Raw genomic sequence first — 25,097 nt, 5'->3', positions numbered from 1 at the left:
GCAATCTTTCTCCATTAGGCGATAGAAAAATTCGTTAAATCTCAATTAGCGTGCTGCCACTCCCGCATCGTCGGTTATATACGACGTTTAGGGTGGGTTTAGGCTCCATATACAAAAATATACTAAATATTAGTTTATTAGGTTTTATACATAGAAATGAGATGTATTATCACATTAACACTAAAAGGTATTTTTGTAAACTATAACGAAAATTTTATTTAATTTCATTTGTTATTCAGTTGAAATTTTGCGTTTGTGTTACATGATTCTTTTGACCTTTTTGGTTGCTTTGCTCTAATCTATATTATTTAATGTGGTCTAGGTTTGACGTTGTAATAATATTGGTTTCCAATTCTAACATAATATAGATCTCCACCTTGACTATACAAATAATAAAAAAAATAGACAGACCTTTCTCTTCTTGTTCTATTCATTATTTTCGGGGACTAATTACTTTTCCTTTTGTCAAGTCAAGTCAAAATCATTTAATCCTTTAGGTAACACAATGTACACTTATGTACGTCATTAAATTTGTGACCGAGGCACATCGATATTTAATGAAAACATCATTGGTGTCAGTAAATATCGCGACTGAAAATCACAGGCTTATTTATTACATTCACACTGCTATTGTAAAAAGACTGATATCATAATATATTAAATAAAGGTACGTGAAACCAGCCTAATTCAAAGCGAGTGATTGATTGAATGGGAACACACGACGTTGATATACCAACAGTTTGCGAGCCTTCACAGCCGACTTGACTGGGAAACGTTATTAAACTTTGGAAACAACTAATTGAAAACTTTTAGTTGTTTAAAGTCATTAAATATCTAATAGTTTGGTAGCATTTGGCTGTTATTCTATCAGTAGTTTTAAGATGATTAACTTTTGGTTCCAGAAGTTCTGTTTACATTAAAACATAGTATTGTCTTTTGTGTACATAGCTTTTACCAACCGAAAGTACTTGCGAAAGAAAAAAGATTCTTCCCAAGATTGGTACGCGAACCCATTGAATAAAAAAACACCCCAATTTCAATAGAGAAGACGGCCTAAAATTATCAAACACACTGAAAAATAGAGGACACCGTTTCTGCAACAACTCGTCATCTTTTAGTCGATATCAACTTCGGGGAAATACTTTTTGACTTTTAACTTGGCGGGAAATTGAAAAAGCGCGGTACTATTTTTTTTCTAAAATAATACTTTAATTAAAATAAAGATTATTTCTTTGTAAATAACAGTATTAATAGACAAATTAAATATAAACATAGTGTATAAATAATAAAAATGGAAGGAAACGAGGGGGGCGGGCTTAACCCGCCCAACTCAAAAAAGAGACCACGACGGCGGCTCGAAGATCCCCAAAATGTTTCTGATGCTGGCGGCTGAGGCGGTGAGAAAGACTCGTATATCCTATATCTCAAGCCTAATTATAAAAGACTATATCCTGAAAATTCTATTAATATGGAATTTAAGGTTTTTATTGAAAACAAAAATATTCAGGACAGGCTGGGAAATAAAAGCCCAATATATTTAAACCATATATTCTCCGAAATTAAAGGCGTGGTGGCAATAAGGCGAATTAGCTCAAATAAAATTGTTGTGATATTTAAACAACATAATACAGCTAATAACTTGATACACAATATAAGTTTTCTTGAGAAACATGATATGAAAGCATACATTCCATGGTATTATCAGATTTGTGCCTGCAAGTATATCAAATAAAGAACTATTTACTAAATTAACTTCTACAAATGAAATGATTGCAGTTAGGAGATTTATGAAAAAAATTGGCAATGAATTAGTCGGAACACAAACTGTTAGTATCACATTTTTGGCAAACTCTTTACCTGAGAGTGTCCAATATGATTTATTTTTTTACAGAGTGTTTGAATATATACCTCCTCTCCAACAATGTTTCAAATGTATGAAATTTAATCATTATGCTAAAATTTGTAATGGCAAACAGCGTTGCTCTATTTGTTCAGGTGAACATTCTTATAAAGACTGCAATCAACAAAATGAGATTTGCTGTGTAAATTGCAGTGGACCTCATTTAGCAATATCCAAAATGTGTCCGATAAAAATGAATAAAATCCTAGAAAAGAAAAATAAAATAACATATGCAAGCATTGCCAGCACAAAAGATAACAATGAGTTCCCTCCCCTTCCACCACGCTCCAACCCTTTAAATAAAAAAGTGATTAGTGTAAATAATGCACCCAAACATGTAAATAAATCTGTAAATATTAAGCCTGTCTCACAGGCTGTAAGTATTAATGATATAAAATCACAAATAATTGCAAACAGTGATGTACTTATGGCCCTGGTACAAACACTGGTTCAAATAGGTAATAAGAATGATAATGAGCCTATAACTACAACATTTATTAAAGATATACTTATTAAAAAATTTTCAATATAATGGATACACAACCATATACAACATCGTCTCTACGTATTGCGCAATTTAATGTTCAAGGTGCAAATCATAAAAAAACATCTTCTTACAAATTTCTTAAATGAAAATAATATTGATATTTGTTTACTAAATGAGACATGGTTAAAAGACCATCAATCTTTTTATATTTCCGGTTATAATTTCTATAATAAAAATTCAAAAAAACCTCGTAATGGTGTAGGAATATTAATTAAACCATGTTTGTAACACAATGTTATAAATACTACTTTTTATGAAGATATACAAACTATAGCCATAAGTATATACACAGAAAATACTACACTGTCTATTCTTTGTGTGTACTGTCCTCCGTCACGTAGGAGTATAAGAATGAATAGATTGCACAATATTATAAGAGAATTACCGAAGCCTCTTTTTGTAAGTGGTGATTTCAATGCACATCATATTGCTTTTGGATGTATGTCTACGAAAAGTCGAGGGAATAACTTATATAATATAATTGATGAATGTGATTTATGTATTTTGAATAATGGTAGCTTTACTACAGTAAATTATCCTACACGCAACCCCTCAGCAATAGATGTAAGCTTTGTTAGTCCATGTGTGGCTCCTCTTTGTGAATGGTCAGTACATGATGATGCTATGGGTAGTTATCATTATCCAACCATAACAAACATTACAATGTGCATTGAAAGATACACAATTAATAAACATGTTGACAGATTTTTATATGATAAAACAGATTGGACAAAGTATAGTGAATTGTCTGGTTTGGTCTTCCATGACATGATGGTTAGCGTAGAGAGTCCAATAAAATCTTATGATGAGTTTTGTAACCGGCTCAATAAACTCAAACTCATGGCAGTTCCTAGATTCACTAGGACTAACTTTAGGAGTAGACCACCAGCCCCTTGGTGGAACAGTATATGTGAACAAGCCGTAATACAATCTTACAAAGCCTTGAAATTGTATAGAAATGATTCAACAGAATATAATTACATCAACTATAAAAGATTAGATGCTTTAAAAAAACGCACTATAAAGGAGCAAAAAAGAATCAGTTGGAATGGTTTTTGCAATAGTTTCAATAGAACTACACCCATCAGTAAAATTTGGAATCTCATTAAAAAGTTTAAGGGTATCAGAATTGGTAATAAATCATATAGGGATGAATTTGTAGAGCCACTTTTAGATAAGTTATCAGATAGTAACAATTTACTTGACCCAAATTCATTAGACAATTATTTTAATATTAACAATGAAAATCCTCAATCTAAATTTTTATTGGATTCTTTTTCATGGTCTGAACTCTTAATGAGTATACAATCTAGAAGAAATACTAGTCCTGGTTTAGATGATTTTCCATATTTATTAATAAAACATCTATCTGAATCTGTACAAAAGCTATTTTTGAATGTTCTTAATAATCTATGGCATAAAAAACTCATACCAAGTTCATGGCAAACTCAATGTGTAATACCTATATTAAAACCAGATAAGTCACCTGAACAGATCAGTTCTTATCGTCCAATCTCGTTATCATCCTGTATTGGAAAAATATTTGAAAATATGGTGAAATCTCGACTTGACTGGTATGCAGAATCCAATAATGTCATTCCACACATTCAATATGGATTTCGCAGAGGAAGAAGTTGTGTTGATAGCTTCATTTCTCTCATATCGGATCTGAAAAATGCAAAAAACAATAAATTACACACAGTTTGTGTATTTCTAGATGTGCAAGGTGCATTTGACAGTGTGGATCCTGGCATACTGGTGAAGGTACTCAGTAATTCTGGTATACCTGGACAATTATGTAAATGGATTTATGATTTCCTTAATAACAGAATACTATATGTTAGGCATAACAATATCTTATATGGACTATATGATAGGATATGCATCAAAAGGTACTATACAAGGTGCCACATTATCACCCTTGTTGTATAATTTGTATACTTGTGAGATATGTAAATATGTTAATACTAAAAATGTAAATATACTTCAATTTGCAGATGATTTAGTGTTGTATAGTTCAGATGTAAATTTAACAGTAGCCATTGAAAATGTTAACACTGCCTTAAGACAGTTAAATAATTATTATCAACACACATTAAAATTGAAAATAAATGCTGGCAAAAGTAATTTAATGCTATTTGGAAAGGACACACCAGTAGTGGATGTTGTCTATAATGGTGATGTCATTCAAAGAGTCACCTCACACAAATTTTTAGGTATTATCATTGACCAGAAATTGTCATTTGAAGAACATATTAAATATGTATCTAGAAATGCATTAAATGGTGTTAACATTTTAAGATGTCTAGCAGGTGTTACATGGGGTGCAGATCCCAAAATACTTTCATTATTATATAAATCTATTGTAAGAAGTCATTTTGATTATAGTTCTTTAGCTTATTTAAATAGCACTCATGTACATAAATTGGATATATTGCAGAACAGAGCTTTGAGGATCATATCAGGAGCAATGTGTTCGACTCCCATAAGGGCCATGGAAGTCGAAACAAATATTATGCCATTGATATTGAGACGACTTATGCTTGCAGAAAGATACTGCCTGAAACTATTATCATCAAATAATATCCAAATTATAAATAGGATAATACCTCACCCAATCAATATAGATGGTCCACTCACTTCACCAAATGATCTCCTGAGAGGTACATCTCCAACTCTGTGCCAGATCTTAGAAATACAATCTCATTATTCGAACATCAAAAAACTTTCACACTGGTCGTGTTACACTCATTCATACAGTTGTATCACTAATCCTATTACGATTTTATCAAATTCAATCGAAAATAATTCAGATTTACTGGCTTTTATAGAAGAAAATAACAAGTATTATACAATCTACACTGATGGCAGTAAAGGCAATGATTTTGTGAGAAGTGCGGTATATGATTCCCAAAAAGATGTTGCTCAAAGCTTTGCTCTCGATAAAAAGTGCTCCATATTTACAGCAGAGGCATGTGCAGTTTTTGCCGCTTTAAAATCTATAATTTCTATAAATAATTGTAAATATTTTCTAATTTTGACAGACTCTTTGAGTCTTTTAAATAGCCTTAAGCATTCTAATATTAATAATTTTAAAACTAATTATATTATTTATTTAATTAAAGATACTGTCTTGCGGTTGCATAAAAAAGATATAACTGTTGCCTTTATGTGGGTACCCTCACATAAAGGTATTACTGGTAACGAAAAAGCAGACAAAGCTGCATATGAAGGGATTAACACTCTTAATGTCAGAAATGTGGTACAGGTTCCTATGACTGATTATTATTATTATATCAATAATTCGATAAAAAATTTATGGACAACATTATGGGAAGAAGATCAAAAATTGAAAGGAAAATGGTGTGGTAGTATACAGGAAAATTTACATATAAGACCCTGGTATGATGAGTTGAATACTAGCTGTATCGTGAGTCGTGAGTTCGTTACCACAATCAACAGATTGCGCTTTGGGCATAACACTGCACCCGCGCACCTCGCTAAACTTAATATTATAGCTAACAATATTTGCTCTTTCTGTAATAATAACGAGATCGCAGATATCAACCATATCTTTTTTAAATGCCAAAACCAAATATTCATTTTTAATAGACTAATATTGGCAAGTGAAATAATGGAATTAGTGATCCCTCCCGCCGCCAGTTGTGTGATTTGCTCAAAAACAAAAAGTGTTATAGTGCATTATATAAATACATCAAAAATACCGTGGGGAAGATTTAAGAAAACAAGTGAAACGATAGAATAACATGTGAATTAGTGACCGTAAATAAGACTTGGCTTAAAGGTCTCGTTACCAGGCCATAAAATTATTATAAAAAAAAAATAAACAGCCGTGTTGGCCTAGTGGCTTAAGCATGCCACTCTCATCCCTGAGGTCTTAGGTTCGATCCTCGGCTTTGCACCAACGGATTTTCTATGAGCGCATTAATTTAATTTTGATTTTTTTTTCAGACACAGAATTAGTATTCAGATCGCGATGGGGCGGCCTCACGCTGTTCAACGTGAAAAACTTTACCACGAGACTTCTGATGAACAATTCTACATTCGTAAGTAAATGGGATTGTTTTCGTATTTAAAGACGCTGGCAAATATAACTTTAATTGCATTCTTGACGTAAGCTACATAAGGCGTCAATATCTTACCTATAGTTACATATAATAATAATAATAGCCTTCTATTTCCTTCAGATACTTTTACTCTTAAACACATTTATATTTCTGTCTCATTATCTGTGCCCTTTGTTTGGCAACAGCCTCCAAACCATTCCTGTCTGCACTGTGCCACTCACACCTGCTGTTTCCTTTATTTGATCTATCCACCTTCTAAATTGTCTTCCTCTTTTTCGTTTGCTGTACCTGGGGCTACAGTTTAGTACTTTCTATGTTTTATTTCATATTAAAACCAACATGATTTTATTTAAAAAGGTTGTATCTCTTATCTGATAAAACATTCGATAACTGTAAATAAGCAATATCTTTAAGGCAACCTGCCGCCATTTTTCTTGATCTCAATGTAATAAAGAGGCGGATATTAAACGATGATAGAGATCTTCAATATATCTTACCAAACATTTGTAGTCGTTTGAATTCACCCCGTGAACGCCTTTTACTAACTAAACCCAACTCTTATTCTTCTCAGCAAATGTGAATTGATTGGGTTCAATGTATGCAAACATCAACTTATTAATGTAATAAAAAATACTTACAAACTGAACTCGAAATTAATAGGATGTTTATTTTATTTTTGCTCTCAAACATCACCCATGTTGAAATGATATATATATATCCGCAATATCGCAACACACAACTCACGAGGGGAATCTTTGTTTGAAAGAATTCACATGAGTCCACCATGCATCCGCGAATATACAATGTAAATACAAAATTATGTTGGAATAAAGTAAATAATAGTAATAGCAAATGATTTCTAAAGATTGTTGCATTTATTGATTGTATTATCATATAATTCGCACATTACCCTTTTTTTCCTACAAAAGGCAGTACATGGTAGTTGTCACAAACACCTTGCGCTGGCCACTTATGTTAATGGCATTACAGTTTAATATTATTATGATTCAGCTAATGTCTAGTTAGACGACATTACAGTGCATTAGGCCAATGGGGCGTCACGTGCGGGAAATCGTGATGTCCCTAATGACTGCACGCTTAGGGTGAATTTAGTGTTGCATTCAAAGCTGCAAGTTACTGTATTAGCAATTCATTAAATCATTGCGTTAGGGGGGAGAGTGTTAAGACAAGTTGATCGGATTATATTAATACCTGCAACTGAGATTAATCATCGGACGTCAGCAAATACCATCCATATATATATTTTATAAAATAGGGGGCAAACGGGCAGGAGGCTCCTGATAATTGATACGGCCGCCCATGGACACTACGTTGTCGGCTTTTTAAGAATTTGTACGCTCTTTTCTTGAAGGATCCTAAGCAGCTGGTTCCACATAGCGGTGGTGCGCGGCAAAAATTGCCTTGAAAAACGCTCAGTCGTGGAACGGCGGACGTCGAGGTGATACGGGTGGAATTTTGTATTCTGCCTCGACGACCGATGATGAAACTCAGCTGCAGGTATTAATACGAACAACTCCTCTGAACACTCTCCATGGTAAATGCGGTAGAAGATGCAGAGTGACCACCACATCCCTACGCAACGCCAAAGGATCAAGCCGCTTGGAGAGGGATTGGTCATCGACGATTCGAACCGCTCTTCGTTGGTTACGGTCAAGTGGAAGGAGCTGGTACTGGGGAGCCCCCGCCCAGAGGTGAGAACAGTATTCCATGTGGGGCCGTATTTGCTTTTTATAGAGTTGCAAGCGGTGGCCCGGAGTGAAGTACCGTCTCGCCTTGCTGAGCATACCAAGCTTTTTGGAGGCTAATTTAGCCTTTCCCTCCAAATGACCGCGAAACTGAACGTTTATATGTATAATATAACGTCGTTCCACAACTAAGGCAGTTTTTGCCGTGCACCACCACTATATGGAACCATCATACCACTTATTTCCGAACCAACTCGTCTTAGGGTACTTCATAAAAAGGGCAAACCAATTAAAAACTTAAAAGGCCGACAAGGCACTTGGCAATATGAGGGTCCATAACTTAACATCAGGTGAGCCTCCAGCCCGTGTGCTCCTGTTACATTAAAAAAAAGTTCGTGTTCCCTGGTACATTCGCAATTACTAGAAAGATTAAAAGATTGAAAATGGTAAAACCATTTGAACTAGTGAATTAATGATAGTGCACATTACTGTTAATTGCAAAACAGTGGCAAATGAAAAAATAGAAAACAAGAACAGACTGTCTTCCATTTAATAGATGCTGTAAGTAGTGTTATTGGACACCTTCTGTTAAAAAATCATTTTTAGTAAATTAGGTTACACTTCTATTACGTATTAGTCTTAAGTTAGGCTAGATCGTAATGTTTCATGATAAGAATGACACTTGTATTAAAAAAAATACTTTAGAAAATAGAATTTATATTATTGGAAAATGAATGAACCGTTTTCTTGACATTGGTGAAATAGTTAACCGTAAGATGACCTCCGTTCATTATTAACATTGTTAACCTTAAGAAAAACACTTTTTGAAAAAATTTAAAATTTAGAATTATGTAAATAATTATAAGTTTTTAATAATAATACATAGCTTTAATCCGTTCAAAAAGTGTTTTCTTAATGTGTAAAAGCTATTTTAACAAAAGACAATTGTTAACCTTATCTTTTAAACATTATATTTCACCGAACACTTAGCCAAGACATAGTTCTTTAAAAAAAAACATAAAGATCGCAGAACTATTGAAGGAATACTAAAAAAAGAAAGAGTTCTGAAAAATTCAAAATTATTTAAAATTTCGAACAAACTAAACCGCTTTGAATAGCAGTTAGATTAAAATTCACTCAAGAAAAATCTTTTTGAAAAGTTTTTTGATTTACACAGCTTTAGCGCCAGTTGGAATAATTTGTTCATTCTCCACGAAAAAGTAGAAAAATTAAAACAATCTGTTGGGCGGAAGTTTTTGCTACAGCGCGTTCAATAGGGCTGCCTATTGCCTTTCGTATATAAGTTTAGGAGACAATGCGTAAAGAGGCTAATTTGGATAGTCTATAAAATATAACTATAACTTTACGAAGGATAGCTGTAATCGTTTTATAGATACCACAAACGTACAGATCTGATCAGTACGTAGGAAATATAACTAAAAAATGCTTTAAAATATTATAAAACTCAAGTATCCTTTATCATGGCTTTGTTAATCCTCTTTTGTATTGAATATATTATAATGATGATTTTACAATTCATTATATATATGATATATAAATTATTTCTATTTTTTTTGTATGTTTGAATGTGTATTACGTTTTAAACTTTTGTGTATACCTAATTTAATTGTTTGGATATTGTATATTACGGTGTCTCTGAAGAGTCGCTAGTCCGCTCTGAAGAGCCTATACCTTTATATATATATATAGATAGATAAATTGCATAGTGTGTATAATAGTTTTACTTTATTTGCGAGACAGCGAAAGCCCTGTCTACAGCTGACAGAATATTGGCTATTTATCTGGATGTAGACGGCTCTAGCCTTATTGTTGGACGCTTTCAAATAAAACCATATTAAATCGGATCCGATAAAAATAAAACTTTGTGACAAACTATGGATTAAAAACAAATCTATTAGATTTTCACAGAAAAGTTTGCTTTGATTTCTATCTAAATCAAGCACATCGCTTTATCACGTCGTTTCTTCTATGTTTATGAGAAATTATAGGTACATATATTGAGTAATCGAGAATATTTTTTATCAATTTTAAGATTTAAGAAAAGTTCTAGACCAACTTGATTCGTATTCATAAAAAAATCATTACCAAGAATATATAATTTGTAAAAAATAATGTAAATGTTTCTATCTCGTTACTGTATCACGGTGAGTATTAGGTAGTAGGATTTGTATGCAAAGTGTGCACTCAATAAAACTGATTTCCACATTTTGCTCCTCGATTTATTTCGGTCACACGTACGTCTCTAGGGCTGCCATTTCAAAATGGTTTTACTAAAACTTTTTAATAATTTTTTGTAACCATATTTTCTTAGCTTTTTTATTATTTATCTGTGTCGTCATATTAAGCGTTGTTATTTGTTTTGTTATTTTTTACTACTTCTAGAACTAACTGGTGCCTAAGGTACAGCAACGAAAAAGAGGAAGCCAGAGATGGTGGATAGACCAAGTTAAAGAAACAGCAGGTGTTGTATGGCAAAGAGTTGCACAGTGCAGAGAGGTATAGCGGGATTTGGTGGAGGCCATTGCCAAAACAGGGCGTACCTAAAACAAGATTTTAGAAACTTGTGTAAATGTAAAAGTATCTGAATTAAAAGGCTATTATTATTTTATTATTAAGCGTTGTTTCCGTTGACAGGTTTTAATATTAATTATTTTCCTTGTTGTTGCATGTAGAGAGAATTGAATGCCGTAGATTTCAAAGTGTCGGCGGACCTAAAGTTTGTGCTGCTCATATCTGATGTACGACCGGGATGGAGGCATGCCAGGCTCGCCAGATATCACGTCTACGATGTCATAACAAGGTATATTATCTATGATATCATAGGTAGGCCATAGTATAATTCTATGATAGGAACTATCTGTCCATTTATAAAACAATTTGTCATGCAAGTGGTGATTCAATAGAATAGAAAACCTAAAGAAATGGCAAAATAAGAAATAATTTAAAAATCAGCCAAATCAATATTCTTATATCATTGTTTAGAGATTGTATTTATATTCCTTAGGAACCGAATTCCCGTGTCACCAATAGAGGATGATCGGTCCGCACCACTGCTACAACACGCAGAATGGGCCCCTGTTGGGTCAGGCTTGGTCTTCGTTCATGATAATGACATCTATTACAAGCCCAAAGTACTTAAGGCACTAGTTTGTCGAATCACAAGCAATGGTACGTAACTAATACAGATTTAATATTGTGTTTTATTAAAAATAAATAATTCACAGAACATCATTTGTGGGCTTTGCAGCAAGGGTTACGGCTTCACCGAATAGTTTCTCCTGCTATTATTATGTAAGCAGTGTGAGGTTTCTGAAGACCGAAACAAAAGTAATATTGGTTTCGCATCGTTTATTTTTCGCCAATACCGTAATATACCTTGAACAAAATCATGTTTAGAATACATTTAGGCGATTACAAACATTCCGCCCTCGTCCCAATCCTTACGATAAGAGGCTTTATTCAAATAGGAAAACCTTTTCATTTTAGTATGACCTTGTACGTGTACTGCACGATATCCCGAGGAAGCGAAAGTTATTGCTTCAGCGACGCTATTCTTTTCAAATATATTGGATTTTCATAGGTTCAAACCAAAGGGCGTGTTATGGAGAAATTTTTCGTATTACAATTCTTATTTTAACAATCTTATGTTTCAATAAAACAAATTAGGTTCTCACTCTAATGCTTATTATTTTTACATTGATGTTTTTCCATTAAAGAAGTCCCATCAAAAGTTTGTGTTGCTTGTTACTACTGCAATATTTGATGTCCCTGAACCTCTATCAGAGTATCAGGGACAGACACTCCCGTGGATCTCAATCGTGGATACTTTTACAAAAGCTTTTTCATATATTTGTTAGTGTAATATTACGTCATTAAACTCCTGTCGATTTTCTTTGTTTAAATAATTACCTAATATCGCAGTAATTTTACACTATGTAGTCATGAAAGCTATATTTGATATATTTACACTTTTCAGGTGTCCCAGGTGTACTCTTCAATGGCGTACCTGACTATCTGTATGAGACTGAAGTGCTCCGTCTCGACCGAGCCTTGTGGTTCAGTCCAGATGGTCAGACCCTGATGTACGTCAGTTACAATGACACTCTGGTGCCACAGTATATGTACCCGTGGTACGGCCTGGATCAGCCCGAGCCACCGCCATACCCCACTATAAGGACGCTTAGGTACCCGCAGGTGAGCGTTAAACAACGTTAAACCTTTGAAATATTTTTTTGTAACAATTACAATATAAATAATACATACCGCACCGATACATTTTTAGTCTCTCTCCCTGTTTGATAATCAATATTTTATACATTGAGTTTTCTACGTGACGTGAATTCCAGGTCACCACCAACAATCCAGTGGCGACGATATACGTTGTTAGTCTGAAGACGCCCAAGTTTCTGTTTCCTCACGCCATACAATTTTCTCCGCAAGTCGACAAAAGTACGTATCATTTATATTAAGTTATTACATTTAAAAACTTTATTTTATCACAAACAGTTAATTTATTTCGGTAAATTATTTCTTAACTTTGACATACCTTAATTTTGTAAAATAGTTTTATGCGTGTTATACAACAGACAAGACTTCGGTCAAAAAAGAGAGTTGAGGCTCCAATATCAATATATTATTGTAGATTGGTACATAAGATGGAGCAGTTGGATATCAGAGCGGCAGATCGGCGTCGTACTGCTAAACCGGCCTCAGAACATCTCCATCATCACGATCTGCAGTGCCGTGCACTATAATTGTCAGGATGTAAGTGTCCGCTGTACTCTCATTATCTATAAATTACTCTCCTTCTCTATGAACAAAATCTCTAGTAAAGATTTCTCTCACTGCTTTGTTGGCATTCCTCATACCTAGTACACAACTTTTTCAGATATATCGAGACGAAACAGACGGGACCCGCTGGTCGGGTCTGGGGGCGGATCCAGAGGATGAGGAGTGCGGGTGGTGCGGCGGGGGAGCCTTAGTCGGAGGTCCGGGGGGTGTGTTCACAACAATGCCCATCACTGATCATGGAGGCGTATGGAGACATGCTGTATTGCTGGGAAAGGACTCCAGGACTACATTGACGCAAGGCAGCTTTGAAATCACGCAACTAGTGGGATGGGACGAACAACGGAGATATTTGTGAGTAAAGTTGCCTATCGGAAACCGTTTTAGACATATCACAGTCAAACTTAGGAGTTTAGCCTAGCCTAGAAACAAAAATCTATCCAGTAAGAAAGCTTAGCCACCTGTTTAAGATCAGAAACTTGGGCGAATAAATCCAGACACAGACTGCCTTACCTGTGTTGGTACGGTGAGGTTAGACAAACTAACCTAGACGCAGTGGACGCTTATAACATCTCTCAGTTACGCTCTCAAATGCAAAGTGTATGCACCAACTTACTGATATAAGTTCACCCTTTTTGTTTTGTTTTAACCAAAATTAAATATAACCAATACCAATGTATGACGTTTCACGTTCGGTAATCTTGCACGTTAAAACCTAAGGATAATCTTAATTAACGTCAACAGATACGTGATAGGCACGGCGGTGGAGCGTCCAGGCGAACGTCATGTGTATCGTGTGCGCGTGCCAAGAGACGGGTGGCCCCCCGCACCCCGCTGCCTCACCTGCCCCAACACCCTTCCTGATGAGGACACATCACCCACCACTGATCACACGGTGATAATCAATAACATCCTTACGAGTTCTGACTTTAAGAGAGAGAGACAATAGCTTCCAACGGTGTAGGCATACGAATTGTCCTGACGGAACTTTCTTATTCAGTGTATCTTGTTAAGAGAATGCTTAAACAGTCACATTTTTGTTTAGGTCTGAAATTTTATGTTAAACGATGTTGTATGTTTTTAATCGAAAACGTTGTTGTTCTAGTTCTTTATAAATATTAAAAGAAGGCCTCAAAAGACTTTCAATGTTATTTTGTTTTCTTTTTCAGGAGTACGAAAACGTGACATCGTCACTTCCTTCGTGGCCCACATCCACAGTCTTGCCCCACGTAGCCGACGAAAATGATTCACTGCCAACCGAGTGTCTCTACAACAGAGTTTTCTTTAGCAGGAACTTCTCTTATTACGTACAGGCTAGTCTCCAAAATTTTAATTATTATAAGTCCCCAGAGTCCCTCACAACATCCGATGAAATTTTAGCTTTCACTGAATAAAAATTGAAAATACATTTCATATACAATATGGGTAGTTTTATTGTACTCCAGTTCTGAAGGAGTAATGTAGTTTAATCATGTTTCAGGAATGCCTCGGCCCCGGTCCTCCAGCTATATTTCTGTGTACTATGAGCGGCGCTCGTCTCTCCGTGCTTCACGATGGACAGCCATTACGACAACATGTCGCTGCTCTTGCTTCTCCGCACATCAAGGTGTTCAGAGTGGAGGTAAATATACCTTTGATATCAACCAGGGAATAGTGTTTGATATATTTGCTTCATAAGACTCACAATTATATCAATATATTGCTTGCCTCGGTGAACAAAGTCGTTGCATTATAAATACTGTTTTCTCATTTTTAACACCCTTGTGTGATGTACTATAATTTTTATATTTAAAAAAACACAAGGATGTCTTTATTCTACAGAAATTGTTTTGTGCATGTTGTAATAATCGTTTAACTAATTTTATTTTCCTGAAATCATTAGCAACAACATATAAAGATGAATGAAGAGTTTAAGTATAGATTACAATAATGATAAAAGTTAATGCGACAGAGAAAAACTAATAAAAAGTGATAATAATAATTGTGTATTTCACCAAGGTCATTATATTTCCGCGAAAAGAGTCCTAATAAATTATTACGTTTTAAATATTCGTCAAAATGTGCCATCGTAATGTGCGGTTATTGTGTCGTCTGTAATTATGTTAAAACAGTGAAACAATGGTAATCGCGTTAGCTTTTCACTCTAATTAGATAAATTACTGTAATATACGGTTAGTTTTTTTATAACTATTTACACTAAATACATAACAATAATGTTTAAACCGTCGAATAGGAAACAATAGCTTTCATTTGATATATACATTTGTAGTTTTCATAGTTTTCTTAGTATCCTAGTAGTAATATCGTTATTTATTCTTTATTTTTCCTAAAAATAAATAGATTTAGCTATTACGACTTTGTTCCCCGGGGCAAGCGACACATCACGTACAAAATTCGTGACAATACACCGATGACAAAATATATTGTTGTAACCTTGATTTTAAATTAAGCTTTTCATTATATGTACTTTATTAATATTTTAGGTGCAAGCTCACAGGGAGGCTCGAGTGCGCCTGTTGCTACCGCCGGGACTCAGAGAAACCGACGACTTACCTCTTCCTCTTGTTTTACACGTGTATGTACTTTATATTTTTATCCGTTGTGATTGATTTATGCGTCAATATAATACGCATTAGAATACTCAATAATAAATACAATTATGTAGTCTTTCAAGCGGCATGTATATAGCTTTGCTACCAATCCCGCTGCTCAGACAAATACCCTGCATCAATGGCGTTTCATTTTGAAGGTTGAGCATACATAAAATAATGAGCTATGATCGTAAAGGCACATACCCAGAATTACATGATTGAAATATATCACCAGGTCTGCATCACCTGGTGGTCAGCTAGTATCGTCTCGGTGGGGCATGGGATGGGGGTGGTACCTCGCCTCAGCACGGAACTTTATAGTTGCACAAATTGACGCAAGGGGCTCTGCCGGACAGGTAATAGCTACGTGGATTAGATTTTATTTTGAGTTTTCTTATTTTTGATAAGATATTTGTTAAATCACAATTTACATAATCACATATGACAATATTAAACAAACATTGTCATATGACAACTAAGTCAAAAGGCGTTTAACAAAACAAAACAGTCTTAGTATTAGATGTTACTAATTAATAGGGATTTGTTAAGTAATGTGAAATGAAAATATTTCGAAACACGATCAAAACGGTGCAATAAGATGAAAAAGGATTAAACGGTTTTCTCCGTTTAGAAATAAAAGTAAGATGTAAAACAAGAATTTGATTGGCTATTTTACCGGTATCTATAGTTTGATAACAGTAACTAAATTACTTATTAATAGATTTCGCACAAAGAATTTTCTACCAAACACAGATTCAGCTCAGAAACGAGATAAAAAAAAACAAAAATATTAAGATACTTAATATCGCCACTCTGACTTGTCTATCATTGAAAACACTGGAAAAAGTAAAAGAGGAAGACAGAGCAAGAGCAAGGCGGACGATATAAGAGCACAACTTGGACAAGAAGAGCTAACATTACAAAAGAATGTAAGCAGCTGTAAGAGGCCTATGTGTCACAAGACACGATGATCACCAAAACACGCACATCTGATGTATTAGGTTATATTAGAACTAAAGCAAATGTTTATATATATATATTACACTGGGTATCAGTAAAAATAATAATAATAATGGATTTCAGGGTGAAGAATTACGAACAGAGATATATCAAAAATTACTTTCAGTCGACGTTGAAGATCAAATCGCGGTTTTGTCGTAAGTATTATATAATTTCATTTACATTTCTTATTATTAAGACATAAAAAGAATTAAATCGAATTATTCACAGCAGTTAAATCAATTAATAACCCGATAACACGAACACTGATTGTGATTACACAGATACCTTCGCGATAACCTCAAGATGGTGGATGGCAGCCGAGTAGGGGTGTGGGGCGCGGGGTACGGGGCGGCCGCTGCACACGCTCTTGCCGCCGGAGACGCCAGAAACCTCACTCGTTGTCTTGCTCTTATAGCACCACTGGCTGACCTAACACACCACAGTAAGCTTCGCTATTACTGATTTGTAATATATAATATATCTATTAATAGCATTGTAATCAACGTGTGTTTTCAGCGTCATTCTGGACAGAGCGGTATGGAGGTGCAGGAGCTGGTGGTGGTGGGGGGGCAGTTTGGCGTCGTGCAGGGAACTTGCCCCCTCGAAGGGTATTACTGGCCCACGCTACGGCTGACACGCGAGCCCCGCCGCACCACGCCTTGGCGCTGGCACACGCTCTGATTCGAGCAGGAGCGCTCTACACTCATCATGTGGGTGCCTACAGTATTTCGAGTCTATTATTTTCATACCTTCATAATACCTCTCCAGATTAACTCATAAGCCTGCTATAATACAAAATTTAGGGTCCAGATGTTTCCTTGTTAAAGATTTTTCATCATCAAATCACTTCGACGTATATCGAAACCCGATCGTAGGTTACGTGACCATTCTGTTGAGAAATGAAACAACTGACACTTTGAATTACAATAGTTTGAAAAGAAAAGTTACTTTTACGACAAAATGTTTATATTCCAGGTTTACCCAGATGAGGGTCACAATTTCGAGAAATCCCAGATCCACCTATATAAGACCCTGGAGCAGTTCTTCGACGAATGCTTTGGTCCCGTTGAAGTCGCAGATTGGGATACAGGGGTTGAGGGACTATTCCCATTCCGGGACTAAAGCCTATTACTATTTTAAAAAGACATCTAAATGACAGTTCTGATTACGTATAAACATACTAGGGTCATTTATGGATAAAAATGAAATTTCCAGAATATTTAAAAGATTAACCAACTTAATACAAAAAAATATATTAACATAAGGTTTACTAAGTGTTATTTTAATTTATATGGTATCTCTTGTCACACATTGAAGGTAAAGCGTGTAACAAGAAAAAAATATATGAAATGTCGGGTTCCTCGTTACACGTTTAGATAATATATGTATATATTACACTAGTTAGAAATGAACTTATCGTTTTATAATTAGGCAATAATTTTCGGTTGGATCCATAATCATTTTTGAAACTTTTGTTAATATACCATATAATGGCAAAATAAAAATAAAAACGCCGTCCTTAACCTAAAACGTAAAAGGACAAAAATAATTACTTTTACTTACTTTCACTTTAAAAGAATTTTAATTTTAAACAAGCAAAACCTTCTTTTGGTCGTCTGGTTAAAGGAAGTTGGAGGTTACTTAGTCGGAATCGTTTGTCAAATGGAATATGTAAAATTACAATTCCAATTAGTTAGTAAACAAATTGTTTTAACCATTGCACCGTTATTTTACACGAATAGATTATCGAAATGGTGCATATTTACAATATTAATACTTATTTTACTAGATTGATAGTTTTGAAACAAATGAGAAGTGGATTTGAGTGTTTTACCTTGATGTATTATTATTGTTAGATAAATGAATTGTAAAAAAAAAATAGTTTGTGAAAAAAACAATTGACCAGATTTGTTCAAATATTGTGTTATTTAAAATAAATAATTGCAAATCATTTTAGATTATAGATCGAGTATAGAAAGCGGTCGTTAGTCTCTCTGACTTATATTTTTTTATTATCCTTTACTCTGACATCTTACAAGTTTACGACATATTTGTATTTCGTGTTGGATTATTTTTTCACAAACTATGTTTGAGCTAGACGCTCTCTGAAAATTTTCTTATGATTATAATAAGGTATAAATGTTGTATATTTTAGCGTAAGTGTACGTCGTACCTACTTACCTGTGTCTATGTACCTACTTCTTCAATGTCGCTTTGAATGTCATCGTAACTTAGCTTTAATATTTTTAGATTATTCCAAAATAAATTCTATTTCTACTACGCGTCACAGTCACGATGATAAAAGATATTGCTTGTGACTATCTTCGTGACTGATACAATTTTGCCCAACAATGTATGTTTAGTGATGAAGTACCAAAGATAGATTGCTAGTTAATAAACATTTTATTGAAATATTCAAACAAATAGATTTTATAAAAATAATAAAAAGTATATTATAAAAATATCATGTTATAGATGTCGTATTTATGTAATACAGAGAGATATCGTTGTCATAGATAATACTGTGTATATTTTGTGTAACAAACGTTTTCTAGTCGATAACTAGTCATTATTTATTTTTACACTTTATTCCTTAATTAACAATACAAGTATCCGAATGATTCTTCACTGCCACTTTGTTTTATCACAAAATCATTATTCTACAATTAAACGTACACAATTAATTTAATTTGAATATTCGGTTTAATAAACGTAAAGGAATTTCATGATATAACAGTTCATGGTATATTTGGATATTCGACGTCTCTTGAATAATTTGTTTCTTCTTAAAACTTAGTAGTCGTTTCATACTCTATTTCTATCTCATGTTATTGACTACAATTTATTTAAAATAGAATTCGATAAAAATAAATGTTTGGAACATTTATTAATTAACTGAAATATGTTATAAAAGTTAAATTTTAAACAGTTGTCATCTTTACGATCTATGAAGATGACATTACATCTAAGTTTCCTATGGAACCACGTTATATGGCACACTTATTAGGAGGAAGCGATGCTTTGCGAATTTCTAATACTAGTTAAGTAAGACTTAACTTTTACTGCTGTATCTTGATCATCAGAACAAGCAGATCATATTTTCCATATCAATGGTCTGTCTTTATCTTAGAAATTATATTCATTTTTAGTGCTGCGACATGGCATTGTAGGTGTATTTCAATTCTGATAATAATGTGTTTCCTCTATCTCCTATACGTGTGTAAAATTTGTATGCCATGTATGCGACATTGTTTGCCTATTTTCCTTGTATACAGACTGATACAGTTTGAATAATGAATGTGATTTAATTAATCTAGGTTGGTATGTGTAATATTATGTTTTTATGCTCAGTTGTTATGTTGAGACGTTATTTACAATAAAATATAAACGTTGTTTTAACTGAAGTTTGTATAAGATTATAACCCCAATTTATGAAGCTCGCATTCATGTTTCTCGCTCATGAAATGGCCGTTTCGTCTGTATCGTACTCTTGTTAAACAAATTTAACAATAATTTATATTTATTTATTCATAAATACGTCGTAAGTAATTTTGACTGTCACACACTTGTCAGCCGTAAGGATTTGGAGAAATTGAATTAGTTTGGTTATAAGAAGAGAGTTTAGACTGATACTCATAACTTGCCTCACTAAAACTCAATAATTCAGAAAACGCAGAATACACTCACTATAAAGTTATAAATTGAGGACGTAACTATTAACAAATACAATACCAAAAAAGTATAAACTAAAATAATAATGGGCTTCACATAACCCTAAATGGATGAAAACTAATCAAGAAATGTGACGATCGGCCGAGTAAATATTTTGGATCATCACCCACCCAATATTTTGGGTTTAGCCACGAATCTATGGATTTACGCACTGTTTCCAAGGGAGTTTCCACGGGGTTTCCGTGTCATTAAGAGCCTGTCCTCTAAAACTGACCATAATTTGTAGTTTAAAGTATTGAGGTCTGGGCTAGCTGATGCGGGCCAGTGTTCAGCTCTTATAAGGTCCGAAACGTTGGTGGAAACGTGGTTACAAGCCAGGCTTGGGTAGTTCATGTCTTGTGAACAGGTGCAGAATCCTGCTGGAAAGTCCACGGTATTTTTTTTAAAGTGTAAAGCTGAGAGGTTTCACATCATGATCCAAGACTATATCTTGATACACTTTGGCTGAAGTTTTCACGAGAATTTAGTTTTGTGACCCCTTGATAAGATACGCCACACCAAACAATCACTGACGCAGGAGGGTCATCATACTGCATCACGTTGTACCTTTATACTGTTTTATTTAACACCCCATTCCATATTGTAAGGAACACGAACAAATATGTAAAATGGCGCAAATTCGAAAGAAGTATTAAAAATATACTATTTTATACCTACGTGTTCCAAATTCAAAATAAAGTTTAAAAAAAGTTTCTAATATTTCTTATATATATATATATATATATATGTGTGTGTGTGTGTAAGTATATAAGTAACTATATATATATAAGCTCCTTGTGGCCCACAAGGGGCTGTGTGTTAGCCTCCTCAAGTACACTTCGCCATCACAATGGGGTTTCCAATTGCGAACTCCTATTGTTTCGAGGTACTTCACAACTCCATCCCACCCGCAGCCTCGGTCTACCGGGTTTTCTCTCGCCACCGAATTGTGAGTTCAGTAAGGACCTTGGGGTTGTGTCGTTCACCATTTGGTGCACAATTCCCAGCCACTTGAGCCTGTTGCATTTTATGAATTGGACGATGTTGGCGTCGTCCAGGATGTTATAAAGTTCGTTCAAATTTTTTGAATAAATATAATATATTTTATGGGTCACACATATTGCAGACAGTCAATTGCTGATTTCTGATGTTATGTAATAGTACTTAAGAAAAGAAACCTCGATGGAATCACAATTTTATTTGCATATCTTACAGAACAATATAATTATTTACGATAACGTTGTCTACACTACACCAGCCTCCGCGAAACGCTTTCAGACAACCTGAAACAAGAGGTTCACTATTTATTGCTGCATAAAATAATATAATAACATTTTATATTTCTTGTTTTTTCATTGTATACTAATAGTAATAACAACTGCTTGGAATCGTAAACATATTTTTTCCGGATTTCTGAAGTCGATTGAAATCTTCCATATAAAGCGACATTTAATAACAAAAACAGATATTTTAAAACAAAGGACCTTTAATTAACAGGAAGCAATAACCATACCATTTACTTCCAGCGGTTGTTCTCGTAGTCCCACTTGGAGGACATTCCATCGATGGGGTTGACCTTGAGATCCAGCATACGGCGGAGCTGAGCCTTCTGAGACTCTTCGCTAAAGGACTCGGGAAGCGGGCTGTATACTGGAAATTAAATTTTAAACATTCGTAATCAACGGTCTTTAAGTGCACACGTTCTAAATTACGTATTTACATTCCATTTAAATTAGATTTTGATGCACGGATAGAGATCCTGGAGGAGTCTTAGCGTTTTTAAGACACCATACCTATGACAATAGACAAATTTGATCAACTAAAAGTATAAAATAATATGAAGTATCAATGCAACTTCAACATTTGGCAAAGATACTTCTGCATTTCTCTAAAAAACTAAACAGGCCATTTAAATCAGAACTAATTGGTTAATTTTGTATGTTTTAATTTTTAGAATTATGCAATAAGAATTAAATTTAATCTAATATTTTTGAACATAAGTGGTTTTTTAACTACACTTACTTGCACAAAAGAAAACAGTTAACACAAAACAGTATTAATCTTAAAGGCCACTCAGTTTTAGCCATTTTACATATGAGGGTTCACTTCCAGGGTACCGGTGATCAAAAATTGCTTAGAAACAAATAAGCAAAACATGTAACTTGTATGTCCTTATGAGTTATTTTCGTTTAAAGATATGACTTTACGATATGATACAATCAATCTTACCAAACATTTTAACTCCCATGTACACCCAAAGGGACAATGAGGCTAAACAGAGAGCCCATCCCACAGCTCCCTTCCACTGCCCAGTTGGAGCTTGGAACTCGGCAAAGGTCTGGCAGAAGGATGCTCTGTAAAGTGCTTTCTTTTCTTCAACAGTCAACTTGCGCCAGTCTCCCTTTTCCTTTTCACGGAGGACCTGTTTTAAAAATGTTTATACATAACATTATATCTATAATTCTTATTATATATAATTGAGAGGAAGTACATATATATATAAAAATTAAAGATCATTTAAATAGACAATGAAAACGTAACTTAAGGCTTCTCAAAAAAAACTACAATACTCACTTTGACATCGGGTGTCTCTACACCGAATCGGACAGCAGGCAAAGGGTAGTCAGGCCTGTCGACGTAGTTGGGCTGTCCATTGAAACCATATCCTACCCATTCACGGTTTCCAATCTGGAAATATATTAAATATAATCTGTATTTAATTTATGCTTATAATACATTTTACTCTACTTTATGTTAAATTAATATGTATACATATAATATTTATACATACATATTGTAAACGTTTTCGAAATATAATAACTATACATTTTAGAGCAAACCCATGTTTTTAAAAATTAATTTGACTTACCTTAGCTAGTTCACTAACAGATCGGGTACCAACCGGAACACGGATTGCATTTATAAGTGCCTGGCGCATAAGGAGGTTGGCCATTTTGCTATAAAAACAATGCAAATTCAAATAGGTAACAAGTACTTAACTAACTAAAAGTATAAAGTATAGCGCAAATATGTTTTCATGACACAAATTTCTAATAAGGTATGAGGAAAATCAATGTCTGTATAACATTTAATAGTTAACACAAAGTAGGTATATAATGTATGGTTTGGAATACATAGATATATTTTCATTAGCCATGTATAGACAATTCAATAGTCTAGTTGTAGCGCAAGTGAAATGTTGCTATGGTTTCATTATTTGACTCTTACATAGCATTAACTAAATAATGAGTCAAGAAAATGATTATAGTTTTTTTCTATCTTTTGATTTTGATTCATAAATATTTATAGAAGATTAATTTGAAATATGTTTTCACTAATTTATTCAAGACCAAAAAATTTGCAAGGCTTTGGGATCCTCATAGCGATTTTGTTATATACTAGTCATCAAAACAATTTTCTGATGGTGATATGATGGTATACAAGACTTATGATGTAATACACATACAAGATGCAAGTAGTAACGACACATAGATTGAGGTGTTCTAAATTCAAAGGTGTTGTTGATAAGAATTGATAGGTTATGGCAATCGATCGTCAGTTACATAACATTGAAAAAGGAATATTGTTGGATATGACATAAATAGAAATTGTTTAATAATCCACTGAAAAATATTACGAAAAATTCGAAAAATATAACAGAAAAGATTCCTTCAATGCATTTATTCCAATTTCAAAATCATTTAGAAAAATAAAAACTTTGACACTTTCCTGCGGTACCTTAGACATTATTTAAAAATTATTATAACAAATAAGCACAATACACTAAAAGCGCTTTTAATAAAGACTAATGTTTAATGTATTATTACCTTTTTGCTTATTTCCTTTATACAATTTTTAGCTGGTACTGTATTCCGAGAATCCAAATGGACATTCGATTCTTCACACTTCACAGTGAAAACTTAAACGTCAAACACAATTTCGAATTATCAAGTTGACATATAAATCAATACTTTGTAGACAGATACTATTTAGAAGTATAATTTCTAAATTATTCTACTTTATTATATAAAAATGGGTGTATATTTTAAATTTCATTATGATATAACTATTTAACTCAAACTCAAAATATCTCGAAGTTAAATTAACATTTGCTACCAGTTCGCAACTCAAGGGCGTAGAGCGGGCAAGAAGAACTGTCAAGAAACTTACCGCCACTCGTTTTAATCGCCAAGTATTGAGTCATACAAATTGTTTAAACTGGAGCAAATCAATCCCAAGGATTAGGATCATTTAAGTATTCGTCAAATTTATAAAAAGCTTTATATATTAATTTACGTTTAACGAGGGCTTTGAACTTATTTAGTGATAATTTTCTAATTTTCCTTGGGAGTTTGTTGTAAAAACGAATACAATTTCCATATAAGGACTGGTTTATTGTCTGGAGCCTGGTTGGTCGTACACTAAAATTAGTTCTATTTCGCGTATTATACTGGTGAAAGTCACCATTTGTTTTAACATCGTTTATATTTTGAAGTGAAACTTCTTTAGAATCGTTGTGATTTCAAACCGGATGCAACGAAAAAACGACAGGTAAGAGACACAAATACAAAAATGTGTAGGATGAAGCCAGGGGAAAGAATGAGACAGAAATATACATACAATTTGTATATTTACAGTTAGGCGCCATTTTTTTCTTACCCTTACCACGGTTGATTGGAAGAGATTCGAAGCCATTAATAACAAAAATATATAATAACGATAACAATGATATTAATAATTCTA

At 33.9% G+C, this 25,097-nt stretch overlaps 2 protein-coding genes and 1 long non-coding RNA gene across 8 annotated transcripts in view; 1 reads left to right on the top strand and 2 right to left on the bottom strand.

The window, feature by feature from the left end:
- Window positions 1-20,001, top strand: part of LOC123714522 (inactive dipeptidyl peptidase 10) — a 188,595-nt gene extending 168,594 nt beyond the window's left edge. For all 4 annotated transcript variants that reach the window (XM_045668797.1, XM_045668799.1, XM_045668798.1 and 1 more), the window contains 16 exons: window positions 6,420-6,514; window positions 10,935-11,062; window positions 11,267-11,430; window positions 12,239-12,456; window positions 12,609-12,711; window positions 12,905-13,026; window positions 13,151-13,404; window positions 13,795-13,945; window positions 14,220-14,363; window positions 14,531-14,671; window positions 15,534-15,625; window positions 15,877-15,997; window positions 16,725-16,798; window positions 16,925-17,085; window positions 17,160-17,353; window positions 17,619-20,001. In XM_045668797.1, the coding sequence (XP_045524753.1) occupies window positions 6,420-6,514; window positions 10,935-11,062; window positions 11,267-11,430; window positions 12,239-12,456; window positions 12,609-12,711; window positions 12,905-13,026; window positions 13,151-13,404; window positions 13,795-13,945; window positions 14,220-14,363; window positions 14,531-14,671; window positions 15,534-15,625; window positions 15,877-15,997; window positions 16,725-16,798; window positions 16,925-17,085; window positions 17,160-17,353; window positions 17,619-17,765 (2,309 nt within the window). In that variant the 3' untranslated portion in view covers window positions 17,766-20,001. The remainder of the gene's footprint in view (window positions 1-6,419; window positions 6,515-10,934; window positions 11,063-11,266; window positions 11,431-12,238; window positions 12,457-12,608; window positions 12,712-12,904; window positions 13,027-13,150; window positions 13,405-13,794; window positions 13,946-14,219; window positions 14,364-14,530; window positions 14,672-15,533; window positions 15,626-15,876; window positions 15,998-16,724; window positions 16,799-16,924; window positions 17,086-17,159; window positions 17,354-17,618) is intronic.
- LOC123714526 lies at window positions 1,776-6,285 on the bottom strand. 3 transcript variants are annotated; one of them, XR_006754322.1, is made up of 3 exons: window positions 5,062-5,753; window positions 3,934-4,115; window positions 1,776-2,193 (listed from the first exon to the last, which is right to left on the bottom strand). It is a non-coding gene; the product is annotated as an uncharacterized LOC123714526 (long non-coding RNA). The 3 variants fall into 3 exon arrangements; XR_006754323.1 differs by lacking the exon at window positions 1,776-2,193 and adding an exon at window positions 5,837-6,285 and having other exon boundaries at window positions 3,778-4,115; window positions 5,062-5,135; XR_006754321.1 differs by lacking the exon at window positions 1,776-2,193 and having other exon boundaries at window positions 3,778-4,115.
- A 1,534-nt stretch (window positions 20,002-21,535) lies between the features above and the next one.
- LOC123714525 lies at window positions 21,536-24,324 on the bottom strand. The gene is made up of 6 exons (XM_045668801.1): window positions 24,182-24,324; window positions 23,224-23,311; window positions 22,929-23,042; window positions 22,584-22,776; window positions 21,868-22,004; window positions 21,536-21,637 (listed from the first exon to the last, which is right to left on the bottom strand). The coding sequence occupies exons 2-5, from the start codon at window positions 23,305-23,307 to the stop codon at window positions 21,871-21,873; spliced, it is 525 nt and encodes a 174-aa protein (XP_045524757.1). The 5' UTR covers window positions 23,308-23,311; window positions 24,182-24,324; the 3' UTR covers window positions 21,536-21,637; window positions 21,868-21,870.
- Window positions 24,325-25,097: the final 773 nt, after the last annotated feature.

This window comes from Pieris brassicae, chromosome 9 (genome assembly GCF_905147105.1).
Source record: "Pieris brassicae chromosome 9, ilPieBrab1.1, whole genome shotgun sequence".
NCBI classification, from domain to species: Eukaryota; Metazoa; Arthropoda; class Insecta; order Lepidoptera; family Pieridae; genus Pieris; species Pieris brassicae.
The sequence above is the reverse complement of the archived record's forward strand: the minus strand, read 5'-3'. Positions and strand labels throughout refer to the sequence as shown.

Coding starts and splice junctions, on each gene's coding strand:
- LOC123714525 (XM_045668801.1), bottom strand. CDS start 23,307: ATGGCCAACCTCCTTATGCGCCAGGCACTTATAAATGCAATCCGTGTT. Junction 22,777..22,928: donor TAGAGACACCCGATGTCAAA/GTGAGTATTGTA, acceptor TTTTTAAAACAG/GTCCTCCGTGAAAAGGAAAA. Junction 22,005..22,583: donor CATGGGAGTTAAAATGTTTG/GTAAGATTGATT, acceptor TTTAATTTCCAG/TATACAGCCCGCTTCCCGAG.